General features: G+C 40.8%; 1 protein-coding gene across 1 annotated transcript in view; it reads right to left on the bottom strand.

Moving 5' to 3' along the window:
• XRCC5 (X-ray repair cross complementing 5) overlaps positions 1-25,444 on the bottom strand; it is a 99,926-nt gene that overhangs the window by 37,210 nt on the left and 37,272 nt on the right. Inside the window, exons 14-16 of the mRNA XM_053598134.1 lie at positions 21,685-21,881; positions 5,997-6,090; positions 4,131-4,200 (exon numbers count right to left, since the gene is read on the bottom strand). Coding sequence (XP_053454109.1) covers positions 4,131-4,200; positions 5,997-6,090; positions 21,685-21,881 — 361 coding nt within the window. The remainder of the gene's footprint in view (positions 1-4,130; positions 4,201-5,996; positions 6,091-21,684; positions 21,882-25,444) is intronic.

Genomic DNA, 25,444 nt, shown 5'->3' with positions numbered 1-25,444 from the left:
AACTCACCCTGAGGGGCAACTGTGGACTCTGCAGAACCTGCAGCCACAGAACACGAGACGACATGGCACATTATGAACAGTGTATGTTGGGAAACAATCCTACGCTCACAATTGATAGATGGTCAAGAGTTTGTCTTTTTTTTTTTTTTTTTTGTAGAGACAGAGTCTTGCTGTACCGCCCTCGGTAGAGTGCCATGGCGTCACACGGCTCACAGCAACCTCTAACTCTTGGGCTTACGCGATTCTCCTGCCTCAGCCTCCCAAGCAGCTGGGACTACAGGCGCCCACCACAACGCCTGGCTATATTTTTGTTTTTGCAGTTTGGCCGGGGCTGGGTTTGAACCCGCCACCCTCGGCATAGGGGGCCAGCGCCCTACTCACTGAGCCACAGGTGCCGCCCGGTCAAGAGTTTTTCTATTGTAACATGGAGTGACAGAATGGTAGGGTGGGTGGGGAGGAGGTTGAAAGGAACTGGAAAAGCAAGGTACTGAGAGAGAATCGAAGAAAGCTTGCAGACACGTCAGCAGCCGGAAAGAATTTTCCCTGGGTTCAGGGTGTTAGTTATCACCTCTCTGCCGATAAACACAGAACAAGAAACATCCCACATACTGAAATCCAGAGGAGAAGAAAACGTGTAGCTGCCTACTGGACTGCTGCTGTCAGGGGAGAGGATCACACTACTCTCAGTATGACTATGCAACTGTTAGGCCTGGTGCCCATATTTTAGTTTATAACATCTGGTGAAATAGCCAAGTTCTATCTAAGGGTAAAACAATCTTACCAACTATCTATTGTTAATCATACTTTCAACAACTGAATTGAAAAAACAGATACACTGGAGAAAAGGGGAAGGGCTTTCCCTCTCCCTGCCCTGGACAGACTCTCAAAGAGAAGATCACTATTAGAGAGACAGCTTACATTTGGAAAGAGTATTCCCTGGGCATGCAAGGGAAGTGAGTCTTGGCTCATAAAGAGCCTAAAAGATTCCCAAGCAGAGCAAAGGCTGGACAAGGACCAAGCAGAGCAAAGGCTGGACAAAGGCTGGACAAGAATAAGGGTATCTTATCTGGAGCGGGGAGCAAAAAAGGGAGGGAGGAGGTAAGAGAAGCCAAGTCAGAACCAGTTGCTAGGGAGCAGGCAGGTCCATTGTCTGACTGCTCTGCAGAAAGTCTGGTTTTGTGCTGTCACTGGCCAGCTTTGATTCACCAAGTCCTAAATGGGGATATATAGGGACAGCCACTGTCAAATGTTAGCAATGTGCTGGGACTCAAAGTCACATGCAATGTAAAAGGACAGTCCACCCATCAAAAGTCCTATCTAGGCTGGGCGCCTGTGGCTTAAGCGGCTAAGGCGCCAGCACCTACACCTGAGCTGGTGGGTTTGAAACCAGCCCAGGCCCACCAAACAACCAAAAAATAGCTGGGTGTTTTGGTGGGCGCCTGTAGTCCCAGGTACTTGGGAGGTGGAGGCAAGAGAATTGCTTGAGCCCAAGAGTTGAAGGTTGCTGTGAGCTGTGATGCCACAGCACTCTACCCAGGGCGACAGCTTAAGGCTCTGTCTCAAAAAAAAGTCCTATCCAGAGGCATAAGGTTTAAGATACGTGACCTTACAATTTTTTTTTTTTTAAGTGTAGGAAAAATCCAGTATTTGAAAGAGATACATGTTTGAATCCCTGGGTGATTTGGGGGGAAGCTCATTTCTGCCAATTTTAGTTTTCCATCCATAAAGTGGGGATAATAATACGTATTGTAACTCACATGCCATCTAGGGTCCCCTTGTCCTTGTTATTGTATAAGACTGCTTCAAAACCACGTGTTCCTAAGATGTGAGCAAAGTCTCAGGAATTCGCTCTCACAGTCTCTCCAGGCCCTGGCTTCCTGGCTTCCCAGGTGCTCTCTTTGCTCTGTAGGTAGTAATGCCAGATGCCAAACTCTGCCTCTTTCAGTCTCCCCAAGTATAGCACTTAAACCTGGTATTTCCAGAGTTTCACTGTGGCTGAATACTTGTGGTTGTGACTCAGGAACTCATGTGGAAGGTTGTGCCGTGTCTAAATTCACTCCCCTCCTTTCCTGAAGTAACTCCAGCCTTCCTACTTCTACAATGCTGCGAGTTTCTCCTTCCTCTGGAGCCTCAGCACTAGCCAACTCCGAAGCCTGAGGACAGAGCCTCATTCTCTATCTTAGGCAATTATCAAAGTATTTTCCCAATACAAACAACTCTCCTTCAGAAAATTCTGGCATCAGCTGTTAAAGCTCTAACTTTTCTCTGCTTCTTCACATGACTTTTCTGGACTGCTAACCAGTATAAATAAAAGAATATAATAAAGCGCTAGCATAATGTCTTGTACGTGGTAGCTACAAAATATTAATAACTAGTGGCTGCCACATAATGGTTATGACAACTAGATTCAGTCCCCCAAAAGACCATGGCAGTGCCAACCTGGGAGACTACTGGCCAAGGCAATGCCAGCCCAAAGAGAAAACTAAGAAGGTCTCAATCTTGTATCAGAAAACACAATAATCACTAGTCAACAGAGTTTGTTGACTTTTCACAGCAGTACCTCTACCCCTTCCAAACACACAGTTGTAATACACAGTTCAATACACAACAACAAAGGCACAACACTGTGGAAGTATCTTCTGATCATCCCAATCTGTGAAAGAAGGAAATTCTGAGTATTGTTTCTTCCAATCCTTCTGAATTTTAGATGTCCTGCTTCTATTTAGATCAGTGGTTCTCAACCTTCCTAATGCCACGACCCTTTAATACAGTTCCTCATGTTGTGGTGACCCCCAACCATAAAATTATTTTCGTTGCTACTTCATAACTGTAATTTTGCTACTGTTATGAATCATAATGTAAATATCAGATATGCAGAATGTATTTTCATTGTTACAAAGGGGTTGCGACCTACAGGTTGAGAACCATTTAGATGAAGTTGTGTTTTGTGAAAACTCAAAAGCTCTTCTTCCCTCTTAATACACAAAACATACACACCCCACATAAAAGATGCAGATTCCCATGATGATGAAGCTGATCTGCCTCAGGAAATTCGCCTGGGCTTGGCCTCTGGCATTCCCACCAATGGATTTGGCCTGGTAGACTGTGTGCTCTGAGGCTCAGCTGGTTAAGCTCGCTTTGGGGGCAGCAGATTAGAACTTAGTACTATCCTGTTTCCCCAAAAATAAGACATACTCCAAAAATAAGACCTACTTACAGGAAAGATAAGACGTCCCCTGAAAATAAGACCTAGCGCATCTTTGGGAGCACACCTTAAAATAAGACACTGTCTTATTTTCGGGGAAATAGGTTAGGAGTCTAGATTCCTAGACTCTAAGTAGTAAAGTACTTTTAGACCTATGCCAGGTAGTACTTCAAGGCATTTAAAAATTATTATTTTTCCCTACAATGCCAAGAGGTAGGAAGAGAAAGTTCTGTGCACACAAAAACACTCAGACACATGTTAGAAAAGGCTGACGGGGCAGCAGTAATGACTCGACATTGTGTACACAAACTTGTGGGATTAACAACCACCACAACAGGAACCTGCATGTAATCCAGTGAAAGAACGTCGATCCTAGACCCTCTGTCTATCCCTGGAAACTGTTTTGATACTATATTAACCACAGTCTAAATGGAATTCTAGGTAATATCTGATAGGAAAAGTGAGGATGTAGTCAATTTGAGGATTAAATTTAAGGGAAGCAGCAAAGTCTTCCTGAGACTACTATAAATGGGGCCCAAATTCTTAGAAATGGAACAAGAATTCTGTGTCTCTGAAAATAGGAAGACACGACGCAAAAATGCTTTCTTACAAGTTCACTGACAAGATCCCAAAGAACATTAATTATGTGGAACTAAAAGCTTCAAGGTTCCAGCCCAGTTTCCCTAACAGGGAGACATACAAATCAGTGCTCTGTTTGGGCAGATTTGTGCTAAGTTTACCTTCAGGTGCTCATAATGTTGCCCCAGTGGTCCCCTAACAAGGGACAATCACAAAGACAGCCAGTAAAGGAAAATATTATGTAAAGCATTGCAACAAAAGGCTACACTTATTCGTCCATGCTTTAAATCAGTTAGTTTAACAGAAGACCTTTTCTTAAATGCAAAGCCAATGGCCTATCACTTACCTTCCTCAAAGCTGGCATTCTTCTGTCTCACTAAAACACGGAAGTTTTCAGCAGGATTTACGCTTCCAACCTAGAAGATACCCACAGATGATAAACCCGCAGGTCACTTCTCTTTTGGGCAGCAGCCCAGGCAATATAGGAGGGTTTAATGTAGTAAATGTACTCTTATAAAACCAAAGACTAAAAGCAAGCTGTTTCCATTCATTTTCATTTCCAGGCCACTGTTTCCAGCTGGCAGAGTGCAGTGGTCAAACAGATGCCCTCTGTACTTTCATGTGCTTTTCTTTAAGCAAGGTGATTTCCTTCTAGAGGAGTCAGTAAAGTATTGTGACCTGTGCTGGCCATCAGGACGGGCTTTAGGATGGGCAGGATCAGTTCAGAATATCAGAATATATTTGCCCACTAGGATGACATGAAAAATAGCAGCGTGATGTTTGAGTCACCGAGCTACTCTTTTTGAGGCACTGCTGTTGACCTTTCGACATTGAAGTTCTGATAGAATATACACAATAAATATGCCCAAGCTTATCAAAAAATAGAAGTAGATTCTGTATAGAGATTTACGGCAGCGCTAGGTGGGAAAGTTTTAAAGATCAAACTCTCTGCCCTTTCTGATCATACTTATGTCTTTAATCTGCTGGTGCCAACACATCAGGCCTAAGTATCACTTAGCTCATAAGACAAAAAAAAACAATGGGCCTCCAAAATGTATTGCAATTTCCAGTTTGCTCTGGTATAGCAAACAGAAAAGCTCCGAGAACTAATAAAATAATGTTGTTTTTCCTTCACTATAGAAAACATCTAAATGAAATCCAAATCATTGTTCAGATATGCAATTCTGCGGGAATAAAGGCATGCTGTATGACTAGCCTTCCTAACATATTTTGCTAACAAGGGACCATGGAGGGTGGGGTAGGAGCAGGGTCTTGGTCTGTTGTCTGGGCATCATGTAGCTCACTGAAACCTCAAACTCCTGTGCTCAAGAAATCTTCCTGCCTCAGCCTCCCAAGTAGCTGGGGCTATAGTTGTATACAATGCCGTTTTGCTTTTTGTAGAGACAAGGTCTAGCTGTTGGTCTCAAACTGGTCTCAAACTCCTGGCCTCAAGCAATCCTTCCATCTTAGCCTCCCAAAGTATTAGGATTATAGGCATCAGCCACTGAGCCTGGCTAATAAGAAACAATTTTTAAGATTTACTGAATTCAAACTAATGCCACTTAAAATAAGGTAGTATTTTCAAGCTCCAAAACTCTTTTCATTAATTAAAGATCTCAAGTATCAAAAGATATTTGGCTTGGAAAAATCCTAAACTTATAAATCCTGTTCTAAGGTCAAATTTTAGAAAAGAAATAGATGCTTGAGCCAAGTTTGAGGTTGCTATGAGCTCAAACTTTCACAGCAGTCCAGATGCCCAGGCCTTCTAGCCTGGGGCAACAGAGTACAATTCTGTCTCAAAAAAAAAGAGAAAGGAAAAGAAACAGAGCTATACTAACTTAAATTTTATGTACTTGGAGATTAAGACTCACATATTAATCACTATTCTATCATTTTGACGAAATAGAAAGCTACAAAATACAGCCAACAACAGAATCTATGAAAAAATCTCCACACTGAGGTTTCCCATCTTCTATAGATCATATAGCGCTGTATATCATGTGAGGTATTCTATAGGTAACTGGTGGTAATACTTAAAGGAAGAACAGAAGTATGGGGTAGGCCTTTATGGTGTATATGCAGAGAAGACCAGAGAAAGTGATTATGATCTTATTTGAAAGTGATATGAATGGACCAGTAAAAACTGCTGCAACCTCCCCTAAGCCCCAAACTCCCTGAAAAGAAAAAAGCACACTGGAAAAGCCCTGCTTACACTGGTGATATTGCCTTCAGCCAGTCTGGAGATGCTCAGGGGGGCTTCCCTGTCCTCAGTCTTGCATTTTTTAGTAGTAGCTCCATCTTCATGGCTAGAAAAGAAAAAATGGTATTTCCCCCCCTTAAAACAAAACGAATAATACAAAAATCCCAAACTGCTATTGTGAACAGGTTAAACTTATTTTCCAAGCATCAAAAATAAACGGCTGCATTTAGCCCTTCTTTGCAAACAGCCTGCCTCCCTTTCCCAGCTATGGGCCCCTGACAGCCTGACTTGAAGGAGTCCTGGCTTTCTTTGCCAGCAGTCCAGAAATCAGAATTAGCAGTCACATCACAGTGTCCTTGCCAAAGATGAAACTGCAAGCACAGGGAATGAGGAGTTAACATTTAAGAAATCCATTTACGCTTTGAAGGTTGCTAGTTCCTGTCTCAGAACTGGTAGTTATTAGCCTTCCATGAACACAGAAGATCTTTGTGTCTAATAACCCACCTTCTCCATTGTGTGTATGAGAACTTTATAAGCTTCTATGTACAACTATCAAAAACTTACTAGACAATCCTTAATTAAATATGCAAGAGCTTCCTCTTAGAGAAGCCTTAAACTACTGAAAAAACACTTCCGCCAAAACCATTTACTTTGTTCTTTTATAAACGTAATTCTGTTTTGGGCAATATGTTAACAGAGTCCAATAGCATCTGTTGGGAAAGAGGTCTCTGAGAAAGTGTATCAAACATCTTGCCTTAAGAAACATGCTGGTTTTAACAGCCTGCCTTCAAGTCAAGAGGAGGTCAAGTTCATTGCAAAGGAGAAGAAAATCAAATCCAAAGACCACGCCCATAATCTCCCTTAAACTGTACAACATAAAGATTTTTCTCCTAGAGAAATAAGCAATCTGGAACAAAAGCAGACATTAAGAAATGGCTGAATGATAAGAGAAATTAGTAACCAAGATCTAGTATTTTTTTTAAATTATTTTAACTAATTAAAACTGTATATTTATCATGTACAATATATTTTCCAATATGTATACTTTGTGGAATGGCTAAATTGAGCTAATTAACATATAAATTACCTCACATACTTACCATTTTTCTGTAGTGAAACATTTAAGATCTCTCAGTGATTTTCAAGACTAACATTTCTAAGTATGTTGTTCAAAACCCCAATCTCGGGTGGCACCTGTGGCTCAGTGGGTAAGGTGCTGGCCCCATATACCGAGGGTGGGGGGTTCAAATCCAGCCCCGGCTAAACTGCAACAAAAAGCAGCCGGGCATTGTGGCAGGCGCCTGTAGTCCCAGCTGCTCTGGAAGCTGATGCAAGAGAATTGCCTAAGCCCAAGGATTTGGAGGTTGCTGTGAGCTGTGATGCCACAGCACTCTATGGAAGTTTAATAAGTAAGACTCTGTCTCAAAAAAAAAAAAAATCTCTACACGAAGCCAAGAAAAATAAGACATAAGCTAGCTTCCTCAATGGTATTTCAGAACAAAAGTAATCATCATAGCTAGATATGTAGGAATTAAAATTTATCACTTGACATCTTTCCCATTCACCACTAACCTTTTGAGAAGTAGAAAAGAGGTTAAGTAGAAGACAGAAGTATGGGGACCAGAAAACATTAAAAGGGGTAAGTCATCCAGAGTTCTTTTCCTTGCAAGCAGAATAAAAAACAAACACACAAAGCCTTGAGGCAAAAATGCAAGAAAAATGCACAAACCCAAGGACCAATGATGAAATAACATCAGAAGTTGAGTCCCTTAAAAATGATCCCAACCTGCCATTTCGGTTAACCTTTGCTAGTTCTTCCCAAGAGAACAGCATGGTTCTGCTAAGGATTTGGCCATAAAAAGATCTGGATGCTAATCTCAATTTTGCCACTGACTAGCCCTGGAATCTTAATACTGTGAAAATGTTCGCTGTGTATTGATTTTTGTACATCTAGGGTTTAGAGTCATCATCCTCTCTGAGACTCAGTTTGCTCCTTAGGAAAACACTATGATGCAAAGCACCATTAGTCTGTCAACTATTTTCTTCCAAAAATACAAATTAACTTTTATAATAGCATCAAAAAGCACTCCACATACAAAGCACTGCACTAATAAGTTTTGCTGGAATTTCTTAAGCTCTTCAAAATAAGATTCTAGGGAAGGAGGGATAAAGAGACATATATACCAATTCTCCAGAACCAGGCAGGTAAAAGCAGCCCCAGAAATAATTAAAAACTAGTGAAAATTTAATATGGTTAATATTCTCCAGGTCAAATCATTTAACAGGGTGATTAGGAATTATGCACACATTAAACTCCTAAAGGATAAAGAGAATCCTATATTATATAATCCTTATATTATATAATTCCTTTCCTCTGTGAAGTAGGAAAGGATAAAGATTCTCCTCCCTAAATTATCAATGAAGGCACTAAGCTCTTAAAGGTAAACATTTACCCAAACAAGATCATAGCAGACATACAAATCTTTTTTTTTTGAGACACAGTCTCACTATGTTTCCCTCAGTAGAGTGCCGTGGTGTCACAGCTCAATGCAACCTCAAACTCTTAGGCTTAAGCGATTCTCTTGCCTCAGCCTCCCAAGTAGCTGGGACTACAGGCGCCCACCACACCGCCCAGCCATTTTTTGGTTGCAGTTGTCATTGTTGTTTAGCAGGCCCGGGCCGGGCTCGAACCTGCCAGCCTCAGTGTATGTGGCCGGTGCCCTACTCACTGAGCTACGGCCGCTGATCCTAGACATACAAATCTTAACAGCTGCTGCATTTGGATGGCAGGACCACAGGTAATTTGTTATTTTTCCTTTTATCATTTTCTTTCACAAATATGTATAAATTTTGCAATTCATTTGTTCAGCCTAACATTTACTGAATACTTATGTGTCAGCCAATAGGCTAGACTCTAAACTCTATAGATATACCAAAATTAATACATATGAAGTTCAGCCAAATAACAAAATGAATATATAAACAGGCAATTAACAAGATACTGTGCCAGGCAGCACGTCCCTTTCAGAAGACAGCAAGGAGCTGTGCCAGGCCTGAGCCTGAGGAGCCAGTTAGGAAGCAGTGAGAGAAGCAGCTACAAAGTAGGAGATTAGGAGGCAGGAAAACTGCAGGAAAAGAAAGCAGTTTTCTCCCAGGAGCTGGATTATGGATAAATTCTTCTTTTCTTTCTGCTTATCTGGGTTTTCTTATTTGTATATGATAGAGTTTGAGCTTATGCTGAAGATAATAGGAATCCAGTAATGCAAGACTTTTTATTTTTAATCAGGCGTCCAAAGATGATGTCAAACAATCTGTGAACTACCTGAAATTGCATTCAAAATTCAAAACTTCAAAACCTAGTGTGTTAGGCATTTTTCTGGGGAGAGTTCATAGTGTTTTTATCAAGCAGGTCCACTTCCCTGTCCCTCCCTCCCTCCCTTCATCCATCTTTCTCTCTCTCTCTTTCTTTCTCTCTCACACACACACATACACATACAGGGAGAGAAAAGATTAGCGATCACTAATTTAAAAGAGTTTTAAGCAAGGGAGTGATGTGACCAGATCTGTTTTTAAAAAAGTGACTCAAGGCCAGGTGTGGTGGCTCATGCCTGTAATCCTAGCACTCTGGGAGGCTAAGATGGGTGGATTTTTTGAGCTCAGGAATTTGAGAACAGGCTGAGCAAGAGCGAGACCCCATTTCTACTAAAAATAGAAAAACTACCTGAGTGTGGTGGTAGGTACCTATAGGCCCAGCTACCCTAGAGGCTGAGGCAAGGGGATCGCTTGAGCCCAAGAGACTGAGGTTGTTGTGAGCTATGATGCCACCACACTCTACCCAGAGTAACAGAGTAAAACTCTTGTCTAAAAAAAAAAAAAACACAAAAAAAAGGATGGTGCCTGTGGCTCAGTGGATAGGGCACTGGCCCCATATATTGAGAGTGGCGGGTTCGAACCTGGCCCCAGCCAAACTGCAACAAAAAAAATAGCCTTAGCCCCAGCTACTTGGGAGGCTGAAACAAGAGAATCGCCGAAGCCCAGGAGTTGGAGGTTGCTGTGAGCTGTGATGCCATAGCACCCTACCGAGTGCGATAAAGTGAGACTCTGTCTCTACAAAAAAAAAAAACAAAAAAAAAACAACAACAAAGTTACTCAGGTAGTAGCATGAATTGGAAAGGACTGAGACTGGAATGAGGGCAGTCAGTGAAGAGGTTAGCTTGGTGAAGCAGCGAACATGAGAAGGCCTATATAAAAGCAAAGGCAGCGGGCAAGGCCAATACGGGCTGGCATTTCTTTTCAGTGCTTACCACGTGCAGTCACTCCACTAAGCACATTTCAGCCATCTCAGTTAAACTTTCTAACAGCCCTATGAGTTAGCTATTCCCAGTGTCCTTTTACAGATGAGCAAACTAAGGCTCAAAATAATTTGATTCCGTATCTAAAGCACACAGTTAGTAAAGGGTCAGAAATAATCCTGTACTCTTAACCATTTTCCCATCCAGCCTCCTGAAAGCGAGGTTCTTGGCATTGCCACTTGACGCTAAGTGACTTGCCAGTTTCAACAGCTCTTAAGGGAAGCACTTGGTTGATATCCAAATCTGACTCCAAAATCAGTGCTGTTAGCCCCATACACTAACTCAAAGCAAAAAGGATAGATTTGAGATCATTCTAATATAGGTTGGCAAACCAATTAGATACAGAATTATAAAATGGATATTGACTCCTAAGAAATTAGGCATCGTTCAATGAAATAGGGAGTAATTGCATGAAGAAGGGTTTCAAAGGAGCATGGGAGGAAAAAGAAGATGACAAAGTCACTTCTGGACATATTGCACTTGAAAGACCCACAGACACTTAAACTATCCAGTGGGGAGTTTTTGAGCCCGACATGTGAATGGTCTTGCCATTGCATTACATGTAAATGGTCTTGCCTTTGCATTACATGTAAATGGTCTTGCCTTTGCATTACTAAGGCAAAATGGCATTATGGTTAAGAGTGCAAACTCTGTCAGACTGCTTGCATTTAAATACTTACTCCAACACTTATGAACTGTGATACCGAGCAAGTTCCTCATCTCCTTTAATCCTCAGTCTCTTCAGTTTTAAGATGGGGATCAATAAAAGAACCTCCTTCACAGGCTGGCCAAGTGCATCCACGCATATAATGCACAGAAAGTTCTCAGCAGCATGCTTGTGTTCAGTATGTGTTAGACAGCACATGTCCCCATTTCTGAGGACAAATCATGCAGAACACAGCACTTCTAGTGATGGTAACGAAAGCAGCGCCCAGAGGAATCTGAGAGGGAGCTGTCAGACTTAGCCAACAGTCCAGAGAAGCAAAAGTTAAGGAAGATGTCAGAGTTTCAAGAGAGAAAGAATAATGGAGAATGTCAAATGCCACAAGAAAGTCCAGACAGAAAAGGACTACGGAGCTGAAGAGAACTGAGCAGTTCGTGTCTTTTGGAAGAGAGTTTCAAGGAAGTGGCGGGGGCAGACGCCCAAGAGAATGAGAGCAGAGCAAAGAAGCAATGCAGACGGTTCTTCCAGCGGCCTGGCTTCGGAAGGAAAGACAACAGGAAGCTGGGGGACCATTTCATTTTGTTTTAGATGAATGAAACGTTAACACGGGGAAAGAAAGGAGCTGGCAGAAAGCAGGAAGATGGAAAATACAGAAAGAGAAGAAGTTGGTGGTGGACTAAGGTACCAGATCAAATGGAATCCCAGGACACAGATGAAGGGATTCACTTTAGCCAGGATGAGGTGCCCTATTTCCTGAGGAAAGCAGGATGTAAAGGCACATGCTGAGAAAAGGTATGTTTTAGATAAGATGGGCCAGAAAATTGAGGCTTCCCGGCCTTTTGACCTCTACTTTTTCTACGAAAACATCACCACCACCATCAGCCTTGTCAACACTAATGTCCCAGGGACATGACTAGAATTTTAAAAATCATTATTTATCAATGCTGTCTTATTATTATTTGCTAGGTCCTGTGCTGGGTTATCAAGATACAACAGTGAACAGCATATTATACTGCTCAATTTACCCCCAGAACAACCCTATGAGACAGGTATTCCTACCATCCCTATTATACTCAGAAGGAAGCTGAGGCTGAGAAGATAAGCCACTCGTGCCTAAGGCACACTGCAGAGCAAGAGACCAGGTCATATCGGCTGGCTCTAGGGTCTTATGACTTAGCCATTAACCAAGTGAGGCTGTCTGCTGAGAGTGTGTGGGAGGAGTCTTAGGAGACTCGGAAAGAGCAGAAAATTTTATCTACCTAGAGACAAAGAGAAATCAAGATCATGTCTGCATCAGCTTCACAGCAAGGTTAGACCCTAGAGAGCCTAATTCTCATGTAAGCTCCCTGTCCAACAGATGTTTTTATCCCAAGGATGCACATGCGTACATCAACATTAAAGGAAGCAATACTTTTATATTATAAGGGTTAACATTTAGTATATTTTGGGACTACCATACCAAATAGTGCTCTTGCCTTTTGGAAATGAAGAAATCACTTCTAACACTAGGCATTCAACAGGTACAAGGTGAACTCCAGACCTCTTCTAATGGTAGATGTTTTTACTGATAATGATACTATTATTACTTTAGGTTTTGACTATATATTCACATGCCACATGATAATGTTTCAGTCAACCATAAACTGCACATACAATAGTGGTGCTGTAAGATTACAAGGGAGCTGAAATACTCCCAGAGCCTAACGACGTTGCGGCCATCAGGTCAATTTTAAATTCACAAATACCACTCTGTTACTATTCAGCACGTACAGCTACATGCCATACGGGTCTGTAGCCTCGCTGTATAAGCAGGCTCTGACATCCAGGTTTGTGGGAGTGCGTTCACTCTGTGATGTTCACATGATAATGAAATTGCCTAATGATGTGTTTCTTCTAATGTATCCCTGTCCAATGAAGCATATCTGTGGCTCAAAATGCTTTAATATCTGTGATTTCATTGCTCTAATATCTCTTGACAGGCTGCTTTTAGATGAAGAAAATCTCATAAAGGTAAAATTATTTAACCAAAATCAGATCAATGAAAAGTTGGAATGAAAACTAGGGATTCCCAGCTCAAGACTCTAAAGACTATGAAACTTCCTAAACAGACATTAGCCAACACCTCAAAAATCTTAGCCTCTCACCTCCCACCTCCCCCACTGAAAATAAGTACCCTGGATAGAGGGATGATGAATACGTACAAAAATACTGCTAAATGTTAGCAGCTCCCCACCCCCAATCCCTGAAACCACCTCTAAAACTGATTAGCATTGAGGGTTTTAAAAACCTTGGAGAAGGGGAGGCGGAAAAAGATGGCGACTGAGTAACAGCTTCCTTGCATCTGGGTACCGTGAGTCTGGTGAGATAGGACTCCAGGCATCTCTGGCTGGTGGGATCTGCCTATCATCTCCCCTGTGAGGATACAGGGAGTCAGCGAGAGACTTCTGGACCCCAAAAGGAGGACTAAACAGTGGAAAAACGGCAAGTGGTTGCGTGTGTTCAATCCGTCTAAACCCGCCCACAACTGTAAGTTCAGTAGCAGCGAGACTGCAAACCAGAAAGGCCTTCCCTGTGAACTGTTTCGGTGTCTTTGGACTTGGCACTCAGTTGAACTGCCTTGGGGAGAGCCTGAGCGGGAGTGCGAAGAACTTTGGCCGTTGTCTAGGGCCCCAGTCTGAGCCGCTGAGCCAGATGGAGCTAATAGTGTTTGGCTGTGGGTCACAGGGAGCCATTGTGAGCGATCGGCCCCGGCAAGCTCCGCCCTCAGGGTCGCAGAGCTAGAATCAGGCGGGAGCTGGTAACCCAGCGACCAAGTAGCCTAAGGGTGGGGTCTGAGTTGCCTTGCAGCCCTAACCCTCAGGGGCAGAGTGAGACCGGTTTTGGCACACTGGGTAAGTGGATAGCCACTTCAGCAGTGATTCCAGAGACAAGCACTTTCCTGGGAAAGCTTCTGCTTAGCAAGTTTACAAGTTCAAAGTGCCTTTTAAGTGGGCTGAAGATTTAGGGTGTCTACCTGCTGGGGTTTGAGAAATAAGAAGCCTCCAGTCCTATCAGAACCGTGATTAACATCTCATACCCCAGAAGACCACGTGTTGCCCAGACTATTCAATAACATATACATACTGCTTGGTTTTTGGTTGTGTTTTTTTTGGTTTGATTGTTTTTTTTGTTTATTTTGATGTTGATGTTGTTTTGTTTTTTAATTTCAACCTTTTCCATACAGATCCTTTTTCCTTCTCAATTTTTCTAGTTTAATTATAATTTCCCATTGCTGCCTTTTTCAATAACTAGAACTTCATTTTTGCTAGTGTTTCTACCGCTATTATTTGGTTTTTCACCCAATTTTATCCCCGTAAAGTTTTCTGTTTGCTTGTTTTGGTTTGATTTATAGCATTTTTGTCGTTCCTCTCTACTTGGTGGAGGTGGGGTACTGTGTCTGATCAGGTTAGCAAAGAGCTGCTGACCTCAAGGGAACCACCCAACTCGGCACCCCCAGAAGGTGGGTTTTTTTTAAGGTTGTGTCAAAGTACCCTACTGTACAACTATATTGCTCTGTCTCCCTCTTTCTGTGCCTCTCTTCTTTTTGTCAATATTCCTTTTACCCATCCCCTCTCCTTTCTCTATTTTTCTTTTTTTTTCTTATCACTCGGTCCTCCTTTCTTTCATCCCTTTTTTTGCTCTTCAACCTTCTCACCCTTCTGGTCTTGTAACCCTTAGTCCACAGGCACAAGAACTTAAAGAGTAAGAGGAAGTGAAAGGAAAATTAGGGCAAGGAAACAGATAAAAGAAATCACTCATGAGAAAGAATCAGCAGAAAACTCGAGACAACATGAAGAACCAGTCCAGAACAACCCCGCCAAGGGACCATGAGGTAGCTACTGCAGAGGATTCCACCTATAAAGAAATGTTAGGAATGACAGAAAGGGAATTTAGAATACACATGTTGAAAACAATGAAAGAAATGATGGAAACAATGAAGGAAACTGCTAATAAAGTGGAAAATAACCAAAAGGAAATCCAAAAACAGAATCAAATAAGAGATGAACAATATGAAGAATATAAAAAGGATATACCAGAGCTGAAGGAACTGAAACAGTCAATTAGGGAACTTAAAGATGCAATGCAAAGTATCAGCAACAGGTTAGACCATGCAGAAGAAAGAATTTCAGAGGTAGAAGACAAAGTTTTTGAGATAACTCAGATAGTAAAAGAGGCAGAAAAGAAGAGAGAGAAAGCAGAACGTTCACTGTCAGAATTATGGGACTTTATGAAGCGTTCCAACATATGAGTTATAGGAATTCCAGAAGGGGAAGAAGAATGCCCCAGAGGAATGGAAGCCATACTAGAGAATATTATAAAAGAAAATTTCCCAAACATCATCAAAGATTCTGACACACTGCTTTCAGAGGGATATCGGACCCCAGGTAGCCTCAACTCTAACGGAGCTTCTCCAAGACACATTGTGATGAACCTGTCCAAAGTCAAGACAAAAGAAAAGATTCTGCAAGCTGCCAGCGGTCAGTGCCAGTTGACCTACAGGGGCAAATCCATCAGAGTGACCACAGACTTCTCTAATGAAACTTTCCAAGCAAGAAGACAATGGTCATCTACATTTAATTTACTTAAACAGAACAATTTCCAGCCCAGAATTCTATACCCTGCTGAGCTAAGCTTAAAAATTGACGGAGAAATCAAATCATTTACGGATATACAAACATTGAGGAAATTCGCCACAACAAGACCAGCTCTACAGGAAATACTTCAACCTGTTCTGCACACTGACCACCACAATGGATCAGCAGCAAAGTAAGAACTCAGAAATTAAAGGACAGAACCTAACCTCCACACTGATGCAAAAGATAAAACTAAGCAATGGACTATCACAAAATAAGACGAATAGAATACTACCACACTTATCAATTATCTCAATAAATATTAATGGCTTGAATTCCCCACTGAAGAGACATAGATTGGTTGACTGGATTAAAAAACACAAGCCATCCATTTGCTGTCTGCAAGAAAAACACCTGGCTTCAAAAGACAAATTAAAGCTCCGAGTCAAGGGTTGGAAGACAATTTTTCAGGCAAATGGAATTAAGAAGAAAAGACGAGTTGCAATCTTATTTTCAGATACCTGTGGATTTAAAGCAACTAAAGTCAAAAAAGACAAAGATGGTCACTTTATATTGGTCAAGGGAAAAATACAACAAGAAGACATTTCAATTCTAAATATTTATGCACCCAATTTAAATGCTCCCAGATTCTTGAAACAGACCTTACTCAGTCTGAACAATATGATATCTGATAATACCATAACAACAGGGGACTTAAACACTCCTCTTACAGAGCTGGACAGATCCTCTAAACAGAAATTGAACAAAGATATAAGAGATTTAAATGAGACCCTAGAACAACTGTGCTTGATAGACGCATATAGAACACTCCACCCCAAAGATAAAGAATATACATTCTTCTCATCACCCCATGGAACATTCTCCAAAATTGATCATATCCTGGGACACAAAACAAATATCAACAGAATCAAAAGAATTGAAATATTACCTTGTATCTTCTCAGACCATAAGGCACTAAAGGTGGAACTCAACTCTAACAAAAACGCTCGACCCCACCCAAAGGCATGGAAATTAAACAATCTTCTGTTGAATAACAGATGGGTACAGGAAGAAATAAAACAGGAAATCATTAACTTCCTTGAGCATAACAACAATGAAGACACAAGCTACTAAAACCTGTGGGATACTGCAAAAGAAGTTTTGAGAGGAAAATTCATCGCTTTAGATGCCTACATTCGAAAAACAGAAAGAGAGCGCATCAACAATCTCACAAGAGATCTTATGGAATTGAAAAAAGAACAATCTAAGCCTAAACTCAGTAGAAGAAAAGAAATATCCAAAATCAAATCAGAGATCAATGAAATTGAAAACAAAAGAATCATTCAGAAAACTAATGAGTTGGTTTTTTGAAAAAATAAATAAAATAGATAAACCATCGGCCAGACTAATGAGGAACAGAAAAGTAAAATCTCTAGTAACCTCAATCAGAAATGATAAAGGGGAAATAACAACTGATCCCACAGAGATACAAGAGATCATCTCTGAATACTACAAAAAACTCTATGCCCAGAAATTTGACAATGTGAAGGAAATGGATCAATATTTAGAATCACACGCTCTCCCTAGACCCAGCCAGGAAGAAATAGAGCTCCTGAACAGACCAATTTCAAACAATGAGATCAAACAAACAATAAAAAATCTTCCAACCAAAAAATGCCCTGGTCCAGATGGCTTCACATCAGAATTCTATCAAACCTTCAAGGAAGAGCTTATTCCTGTACTGCAGAAATTATTCCAAAAAACTGAGGAAGAAGGAATCTTCCCCAACACATTCTATGAAGCAAACATCACCCTGATACCAAAACCAGGAAAACACCCAAACAAAAAGGAGAATTTCAGACCAATCTCACTCATGAATATAGATGCAAAAATCCTCAACAAAATCCTGGCCAATAGATTACAGCTTATCATCAAAAAAGTCATTCATCATGATCAAGTAGGCTTCATCCCAGGGATGCAAGGCTGGTTTAACATACGCAAGTCCATAAACGTTATCCACCATATTAACAGAGGCAAAAATAAAGATCACATGATCCTCTCAATAGATGCAGAAAAAGCATTTGATAAAATCCAGCATCCTTTTCTAATTAGAACACTGAAGAGTATAGGCATAGGTGGCACATTTCTAAAACTGATTGAAGCTATGTTTGACAAACCCATAGCCAATATTTTACTGAATGGAGTAAAACTGAAAGCTTTTCCTTTTAGAACTGGAACCAGACAAGGTTGTCCTCTGTCACCTTTTCTATTCAACATAGTGCTGGAAGTTCTAGCCAATACAATTAGGCAAGACAAGAAAATGAAGGGAATCCAAATGGGAGCAGAGGAGGTCAAACTCTCCCTCTTTGCTGACGACATGATCTTATACTTAGAGAACCCCAAAGACTCAACCACAAGACTCCTAGAAGTCATCAAAAAATACAGTAATGTTTCAGGATATAAAATCAATGTCCACAAGTCAGTAGCCTTTGTGTACACCAATAACAGTCAAGATGAGAAGCTAATTAAGGACACAACTCCCTTCACCATAGTTTCAAAGAAAATGAAATACCTAGGAGTATACCTAACGAAGGAGGTGAAGGACCTCTATAAAGAAAACTATGAAATCCTCAGAAAGGAAATAGCAGAGGATATTAACAAATGGAAGAACATACCATGCTCATGGACGGGAAGAATCAACATTGTTAAAATGTCTATACTTCCCAAAGCAATCTACCTATTCAATGCCATTCCTATCAAAATACCAACATCGTACTTTCAAGATTTGGAGAAAATGATTCTGCGTTTTGTATGGAACCGGAAAAAACCCCGTATAGCTAAGGCAGTTCTTAGTAATAAAAATAAAGCTGGGGGCATCAGCATACCAGATTTTAATCTGTACTACAAAGCCATAGTGCTCAAGACAGCATGGTACTGGCACAAAAACAGAGACATAGACACTTGGAATCGAATTGAAAACCAAGAAATGAAACTAACATCTTACAACCACCTAATCTTTGATAAAGCAAACAAGAACATACCTTGGGGGAAAGACTCCCTATTCAATAAATGGTGTTGGGAGAACTGGATGTCTACATGTAAAAGACTGAAACTGGACCCACACCTTTCCCCATTGACAAAAATTTATTCAAGATGGATAAAGGACTTAAATTTAAGGCATGAAACAATAAAAATCCTCAAAGAAAGCATAGGAAAAACACTGGAAGATATTGGCCTGGGGAAAGACTTCATGAAGAAGACTGCCATGGCAATTGTAACAACAACGAAAATAAACAAATGGGACGTCATTAAACTGAAAAGCTTCTGTACAGCTAAGGAGACAATAACCAAAGCAAAGAGACAACCTACACAATGGGAAAGGATATTTGCATATTTTCAATCAGACAAAAGCTTGATAACTTGGATCTATAGAGAACTCAAAATTAATCCACATGAAAAAAGCCAACAATCCCATATATCAATGGGCAAGAGACATGAATAGAACTTTCTCTAAAGATGACAGACGAATGGCTAACAAACACATGAAAAAATGTTCATCATCTCTATATATTAGAGAAATGCAAATCAAAACAACCCTGAGATATCATCTAACCCCAGTGAGAATGGCCCACATCACAAAATCTCAAAACTGCAGATGCTGGCATGGATGTGGAGAGAAGGGAACACTTTTACACTGCTGGTGGGACTGCAAACTAGTACAACCTTTCTGGAAGGAAGTATGGAGAAACCTCAAAGCACTCAAGCTAGACCTCCCATTTGATCCTGCAATCCCATTACTGGGCATCTACCCGGAAGGAAAAAAATCCTTTTATCATAAGGACACTTGTACTAGACTGTTCATTACAGCTCAATTTACAATCGCCAAAATGTGGAAACAGCCTAAATGCCCACCGACCCAGGAATGGATTAACAAGCTGTGGTATATGTATACCATGGAATACTATTCAGCCATTAAAAAAAATGGAGACTTTACATCCTTCGTATTAACCTGGATGGACGTGGAAGACATTATTCTTAGTAAAGCATCACAAGAATGGAGAAGCATGAATCCTATGTACTCAATTTTGATATGAGGACAATTAATGACAATTAAGGTTACGGGGGGGAAAGCAGAAAGAGGGATGGAGGGAGGGGGGTGGGGCCTTGGTATGTGTCACACTTTATGGGGGCAAGACATGATTTCGAGAGGGAGTTTACCTAACAATTGCAATCAGTGTAACCTGGCTTATTGTACCCTCAATGAATCCCAACAATAAAAAAAAAAAAAAAAAAAAAAAAAAAAAACCTTGGAGAAGAATGACTGAGGCATTCTTCTCAAATACAGGAGGTACTCCATAAGTATTTGCTAAGTGCATCCTTTCTGTAGTTCTTAAAAACTGAGATTTCTGAGAAGAAACAAATAGAACAGGAGTGTGAGTAGGTGTGAGTGAGATAATTCTCAGGCCCCAGGCAGATAACTTGGCTGTGCTGCAAACCATTACAGGAGGAAAAAACCAGAAGCTTCCAGAACAGTGAGTGGCAGGACTATAGCCCAAGGTGTAATCACAGCAGGGATCAAATCACAGCACAATAGCCTTCTGAGTAGGTGTGGTGTTTTTTTTAACCAGCTAATTTACATTTTAATAAAAGGTGGGAGGGAGAAATGGCCCATTTCTCTCCCACAACAACAAAAGGTAAGAGATCCTGAACTAGAGTTTTAATGCGTACAGAGAGAACAGCCTTGTGACTGCAGTGAGCTTGGAGCAAGGGACCATGGGAAGCGAAGGCTGAGGACTTTTCCTGAACTGTTTTAAAATACTAATCCATATAGGCAATACTTGGTGAATATATGGATCTATGGAACTCTCTGGAGTAAATTTACTCTTCCCCAACAAAAAAATAAAATAAAATACTAATCCAGAGGTTTGCAGGCAGAGAAGGACAGCAGAGAGAAAGTGGATTTGGGGGGACAGTCTTCCTATGTCCCTAAAAAGGCATGACAGACTAAACAGGAATATAAACCTCCCCAAGGTGTGTCAGGAATATACATGATACAATCTAGCAAGTGCATAATGTTTTAAAATTCTGACAAAACTTGGGAGTATTAACCTCTAGAAAGCTGTAGAAAACACAAAAATTTCTATTCAACTTGGACAATAATTCTCTAAATCAATGATTTATAGAAACTTCTGAAGGTTTCTGGAAATTAGTCCTTACTCTTCCATTGGGGTATTTATACATAATAAACTTTGTCCATAAAGATAAAGCTATAGAGAGGAAATTAAAGAAAAAAGAAAAAAAGAATCATGGTCTAAAACCAGATCTCCAAATGCAGTCTAAAGAAATACATAGATTATTCTGGTGTGAGGGAAAAAAAGTCACCAATAACCAGTTGGCCTACACCTGGTAAAATCAATGTTACATAGCCAAATAATTCTTAATAATCAAGAACAATTTCTTCTGGCTTATTTTTGTTCTGTTTTGAATGGAAATGAATAGATTGTGAACAGAATCTGATGAGGGGGAAAACATAATAGCCACTTCAAAGCCTGATTTAAGGATTGCATTCTGTAATCATCCTCCAAATGGTGTAACCAAGTACATTACTGATACCCTAAACAGAACCTAGCTAAAGAAGGGCTATTCATTCACCTTTCCACTCTTCCTCCAAAAATCTCCTTGATAACCTCCCAACCAAAAAACCTTTGACCTTCAATACTATCCTCTTGTCCTCAGCACCTCACTTCAAAAGGGCTAAAATTCAGGCCTTAGCTATTCAAAAATTTTGCTTAGTCTTCCTGTACACATTCACCGAGAATCTGATGTGTTCAAAACATCGATTACCGAGTAAGTAGCTCTAAATTCCAGGAGAACAGCAAAGATAAAATATGACTACCCGGGACAGATAAAAGAAAACAGTACTTCATTGCAGGGGCCAATGACACACGGTTTCCTCCTCCCACCCTGGCAATTCCACAGACCCCATGTAACACCCTATTCCCAGAGCCACGCTGACACTACCACAGATCTCACGCACTCCAATGTTAAATGCAACTCCACCAAGTACTTACTTGTCTTGGAAAATATCCTGAGCAGTTACTGGAGCCTTTCTCTTGATGGCTTCAGTCAGAGGGAAAAGAGTCTTTATTTTAGAGAGAGGAATCTGACATTTTGCTGTCACTTCAGTGGGGGGATCCAGCATATTCAAAACATGCTGCTGAATTGGAGGTAAAGGCTCCTGGGGATGTAAAGCTCTGTGCAGCAGACACTGTTGGAAAAGGTATAAGGATTTTAAAATACAGATGGAGACGTCATATATGGCTTCTTTACATTTTCTGATCAGGGATCCCTCTTCTTCAATTTGAGAGGGCTAAGTCATTCGTGTCACATGTAAAAGGCAACAAAGAGTGGTGGCCTAGAACCAGCTTTATTAGCAATTTTAGGAATGCCTAAAACCAATTGTAAAAGCACATCCAAGCCTAGCAGTCTATAGACTTCCAGAAAGAAGCTTCATCTTATAAAAAGAAGCTGTTGCTTTAACTACTTGGAGAATATATAAGGTCCTCCAAGAAACCTAATTCCAAGAGCTTCTGACAATCAGGGACTGTAACTTTTTCATTATAATCTTTTTACTTCCTTTAATCATACTGTACTTTCTCACTTAATCTTGCAAAATTGTGTGTGGTGGAAGGAACGGGTGGCTAAAGGGGGCTGCTTATGCTCACTGATCCCAGGAAGAAGTCAGTGAAGGGGTCAAGAACACTGAGTTGTCTCAAACTTCCCAAGAACTGTGCACTTTTCTTCACGAGTCTGTCCACCTCTCTACTTCCTCACTGCTATCAGTTTTGCCTGGGCCCCACTGCCTCTCTTCTAGTCTATCACAGTCACCACCCATCGGGTCTCCCAACTATCCCCCTGCGGTGAAGCGGTCTGAGAAGGAGCTCCTCCCATATCCTGGGAAGTCCCACATGACACGGCCCTCCGACCCTGCTCACTCACACACCAAGCTCATTCTGCCTTCAGGTCCTGGGCTTAACACTCCTTTGGCTCTTCCATCTTTCCATAGACCTTGACTGAGTTGGTTCATTTTTAACATTCTGGTGTTTGCTCATCTATATAAGCATAGGCACAGGGTGGTCATAAAGTTCATGAGAAATTTAAAATAGCATGAAATTTAAATTTGTGCATGATCTTTATAGCAGCCCTGTATATGAGCTCATATTTATGTGACAGCTGTAACTCCTCAGAGACAAGCAGCAAGTTGCCCCTCCATGCCATCCTACCACCCAGTCATTCTTACTCATGTCTCTTATTTTTTAATTTACTTGTTACTACATCTAGGCGTCCTCCTGGAAAGTAAGGCTCTTGTCTTCTTTCTCTTGAATTCCAAACACCAAAAGTAGTGCCTGGCACGTAATAAGCACGTGGCAGACCCTGGTTGAAGGATAAAGTGCTCTTTCCCAGGGCTCTGGCTGTTGGCAGAGGTGTCCGGAAGCAACACCGAGAGTGGGGCCAAGACCAAGGCCAGAGCAGGTTCCCACAGCCCATTGAGGGGAGATCTGCTCAGCAGGGCCCCTCTATTCAGGCACATGCATGGCCCGACTGCTGAGCCAGGCCTTGGCAGTACTCATCTCTGCCCAGAAAGGAAGCTGCCCCAAACAGAGTGGCAAAAGCTAAGATGAGACGCCATTAAAAACATTAAAACATTAAAGAGGAAGAAATGAAACAAAACTATCAGTTCATTGATACTTTTTTCCTTTGATACATTCCAAAATTATGTAGGAGAATAAAGATCCAACTACTCATACTCTGAAACAATGTACACATTAGTAATTTTGAAGGAAAAAGCAGCTGAGCATGGTGGTATGTGCCTGTGGTCCCAATTACTTGGGGGACTAAGGCAAGAAAATCCCTTGAGCCCAGGAGCTCAGGCCTGCCTGGGCAATAGAGCAAGACCCTACCCCTAAAACAAACAAACAAACAGCAAACCAGGGAGCTGAATGAATAGCTCATGCAATTTCAAAACACTGTTTCATAAAGTATGATTTATATCATCCCATGGATTCTTCCCCTATACTGAAGATAATGTAAGATAAAATTTCCATTCTAAAAATAATAAAAGATACTTAGGTTTCATAGTGAGTATTATACAACAGTCAATGTCCTATTAATTCAAAAAACTCTAAGGTTTTTAATAACCAATTTCCTCTAGAAGTTCCACATGGGACCCCTTTGACCTTCAACCACCAAGCTCAATTCTTCCTTCTCCAGAGTATATTCCTCTGCCTCCCAATTTGACTCCTGCTTTCCTCTTTCCCAATTACTTGACTTTCCCCTGAGCATCAATAACATCAAGCCTGTTTAATGTAAAGCAAACAGGAAAACAAAATGATCCCAAACTCTGTGGATCGACCCCCAACCTTCTTGTGCATAATCTTAATCACAGTGGTCTCCCTCAATTCATTAAAATATCTCAATAGCTTAGAAAGTCCTAAAGATGGAAGCGGTAGTCAAACACCCAACACAGCAGATTACTTCTCACATACTCTAAAAGATTATATCTGTGTTATACAATGATACTTTTTGGAAAAGGGTTAGAACAACCAATGGACAAATGGCCTACCCACCTTCCCTACTGAAAAGCATTCCAGACATTCGGTGTAAACAATCCAGGCAATCTTTACAAACACTGTTGTCATCCATATGTCAATAATAAAAGATCTCTAGGTGATATTCTGAAGCATCAGCCTCTCTCATATTTTCTCGAATATCACATTTTAGATAAACTAAATGGGATACCTATAAAAATCCATTCAAGCAAAAAATCCCAATTCATTAAAAAAATGAGGTTATAAGAAAGTGGCATTTTTTTTAGTAACTGGGAAGCTAAGATCACAGTCCTTCATCTGTTTATTTCTCTTCTAAGTAACTGTTATTCCTTGATGTGTATTGTACAATTTGAAAAATGATTGGAGAAAAATCCTACAGGCCTCATTGCTAGCTCAGAAGTTACTAACACTGATTTCAGTGACTTTATAGCAATTACTTAAAATGTAGTTTTAACTGTACACTTGACAAAAAATATATTTTCAGCATTTCCTTACAAAATTAAAATTAACCTTTTGCCGACAAATTGATTATTAATTTCTCCCTTCTTATCTCAGCTCCTTTACCCTCAGCTATAGATATTTCATTTAAAGAGAAGAAAGCTTATATTCCTGGGTCCCACATCCTCCTGTGGATTGCAATGTTATCTCTCCCTGTTCATCAGGAAACCTTTCTCTTCTAGGCTCTTGAACCTGGTTTCCACCCCATTACTCAACTGACACTGGGTCCCTAACGTCATAGAAGACTGAACTACAATTCCTAAAGACCCTCTGCTAAGTTCACTCACCGTCCTACAATAACTGACTTGGGATTCCTTCCTTCCAGGCATTCTTCTCTTTCTATGCCTTCCAAGATGCCAGTTTTTCCTAGTTCTTTCTACCCTCTGAGCTTTGTTGGGGGTGGGGGTTAGAAGCATTCAGTTTTGTTGTTTAGCAGCCTTCTTTGTGTGTCCATCCCTAACTGTCTACGCATGTGCTGGGATTCAGTACCTTGCTCTCTTTCCTTCTCAATTTGCTCTCACAGGTGATCTCATTCACTTTTCTCTTCTACCTAAATGAGGAAGACTCTCAAATCTAGGTATTTAGACCAGGCGTCCTCAGACTTTTTAAACAGGAGGCCAATTCACTGTCTCTCAGACCATTGGAGGGCCAGACTATAGTTAAAAAACAAAAAACAAAACAACTATGAACAAATTCCTATGCACAATGCACATAGCTTATTTTG

The sequence above is a fragment of the Nycticebus coucang genome, chromosome 7, assembly GCF_027406575.1.
Source record: "Nycticebus coucang isolate mNycCou1 chromosome 7, mNycCou1.pri, whole genome shotgun sequence".
Lineage (NCBI taxonomy): Eukaryota > Metazoa > Chordata > Mammalia > Primates > Lorisidae > Nycticebus > Nycticebus coucang.
This window is presented reverse-complemented; position numbering and strand designations above follow the sequence as displayed.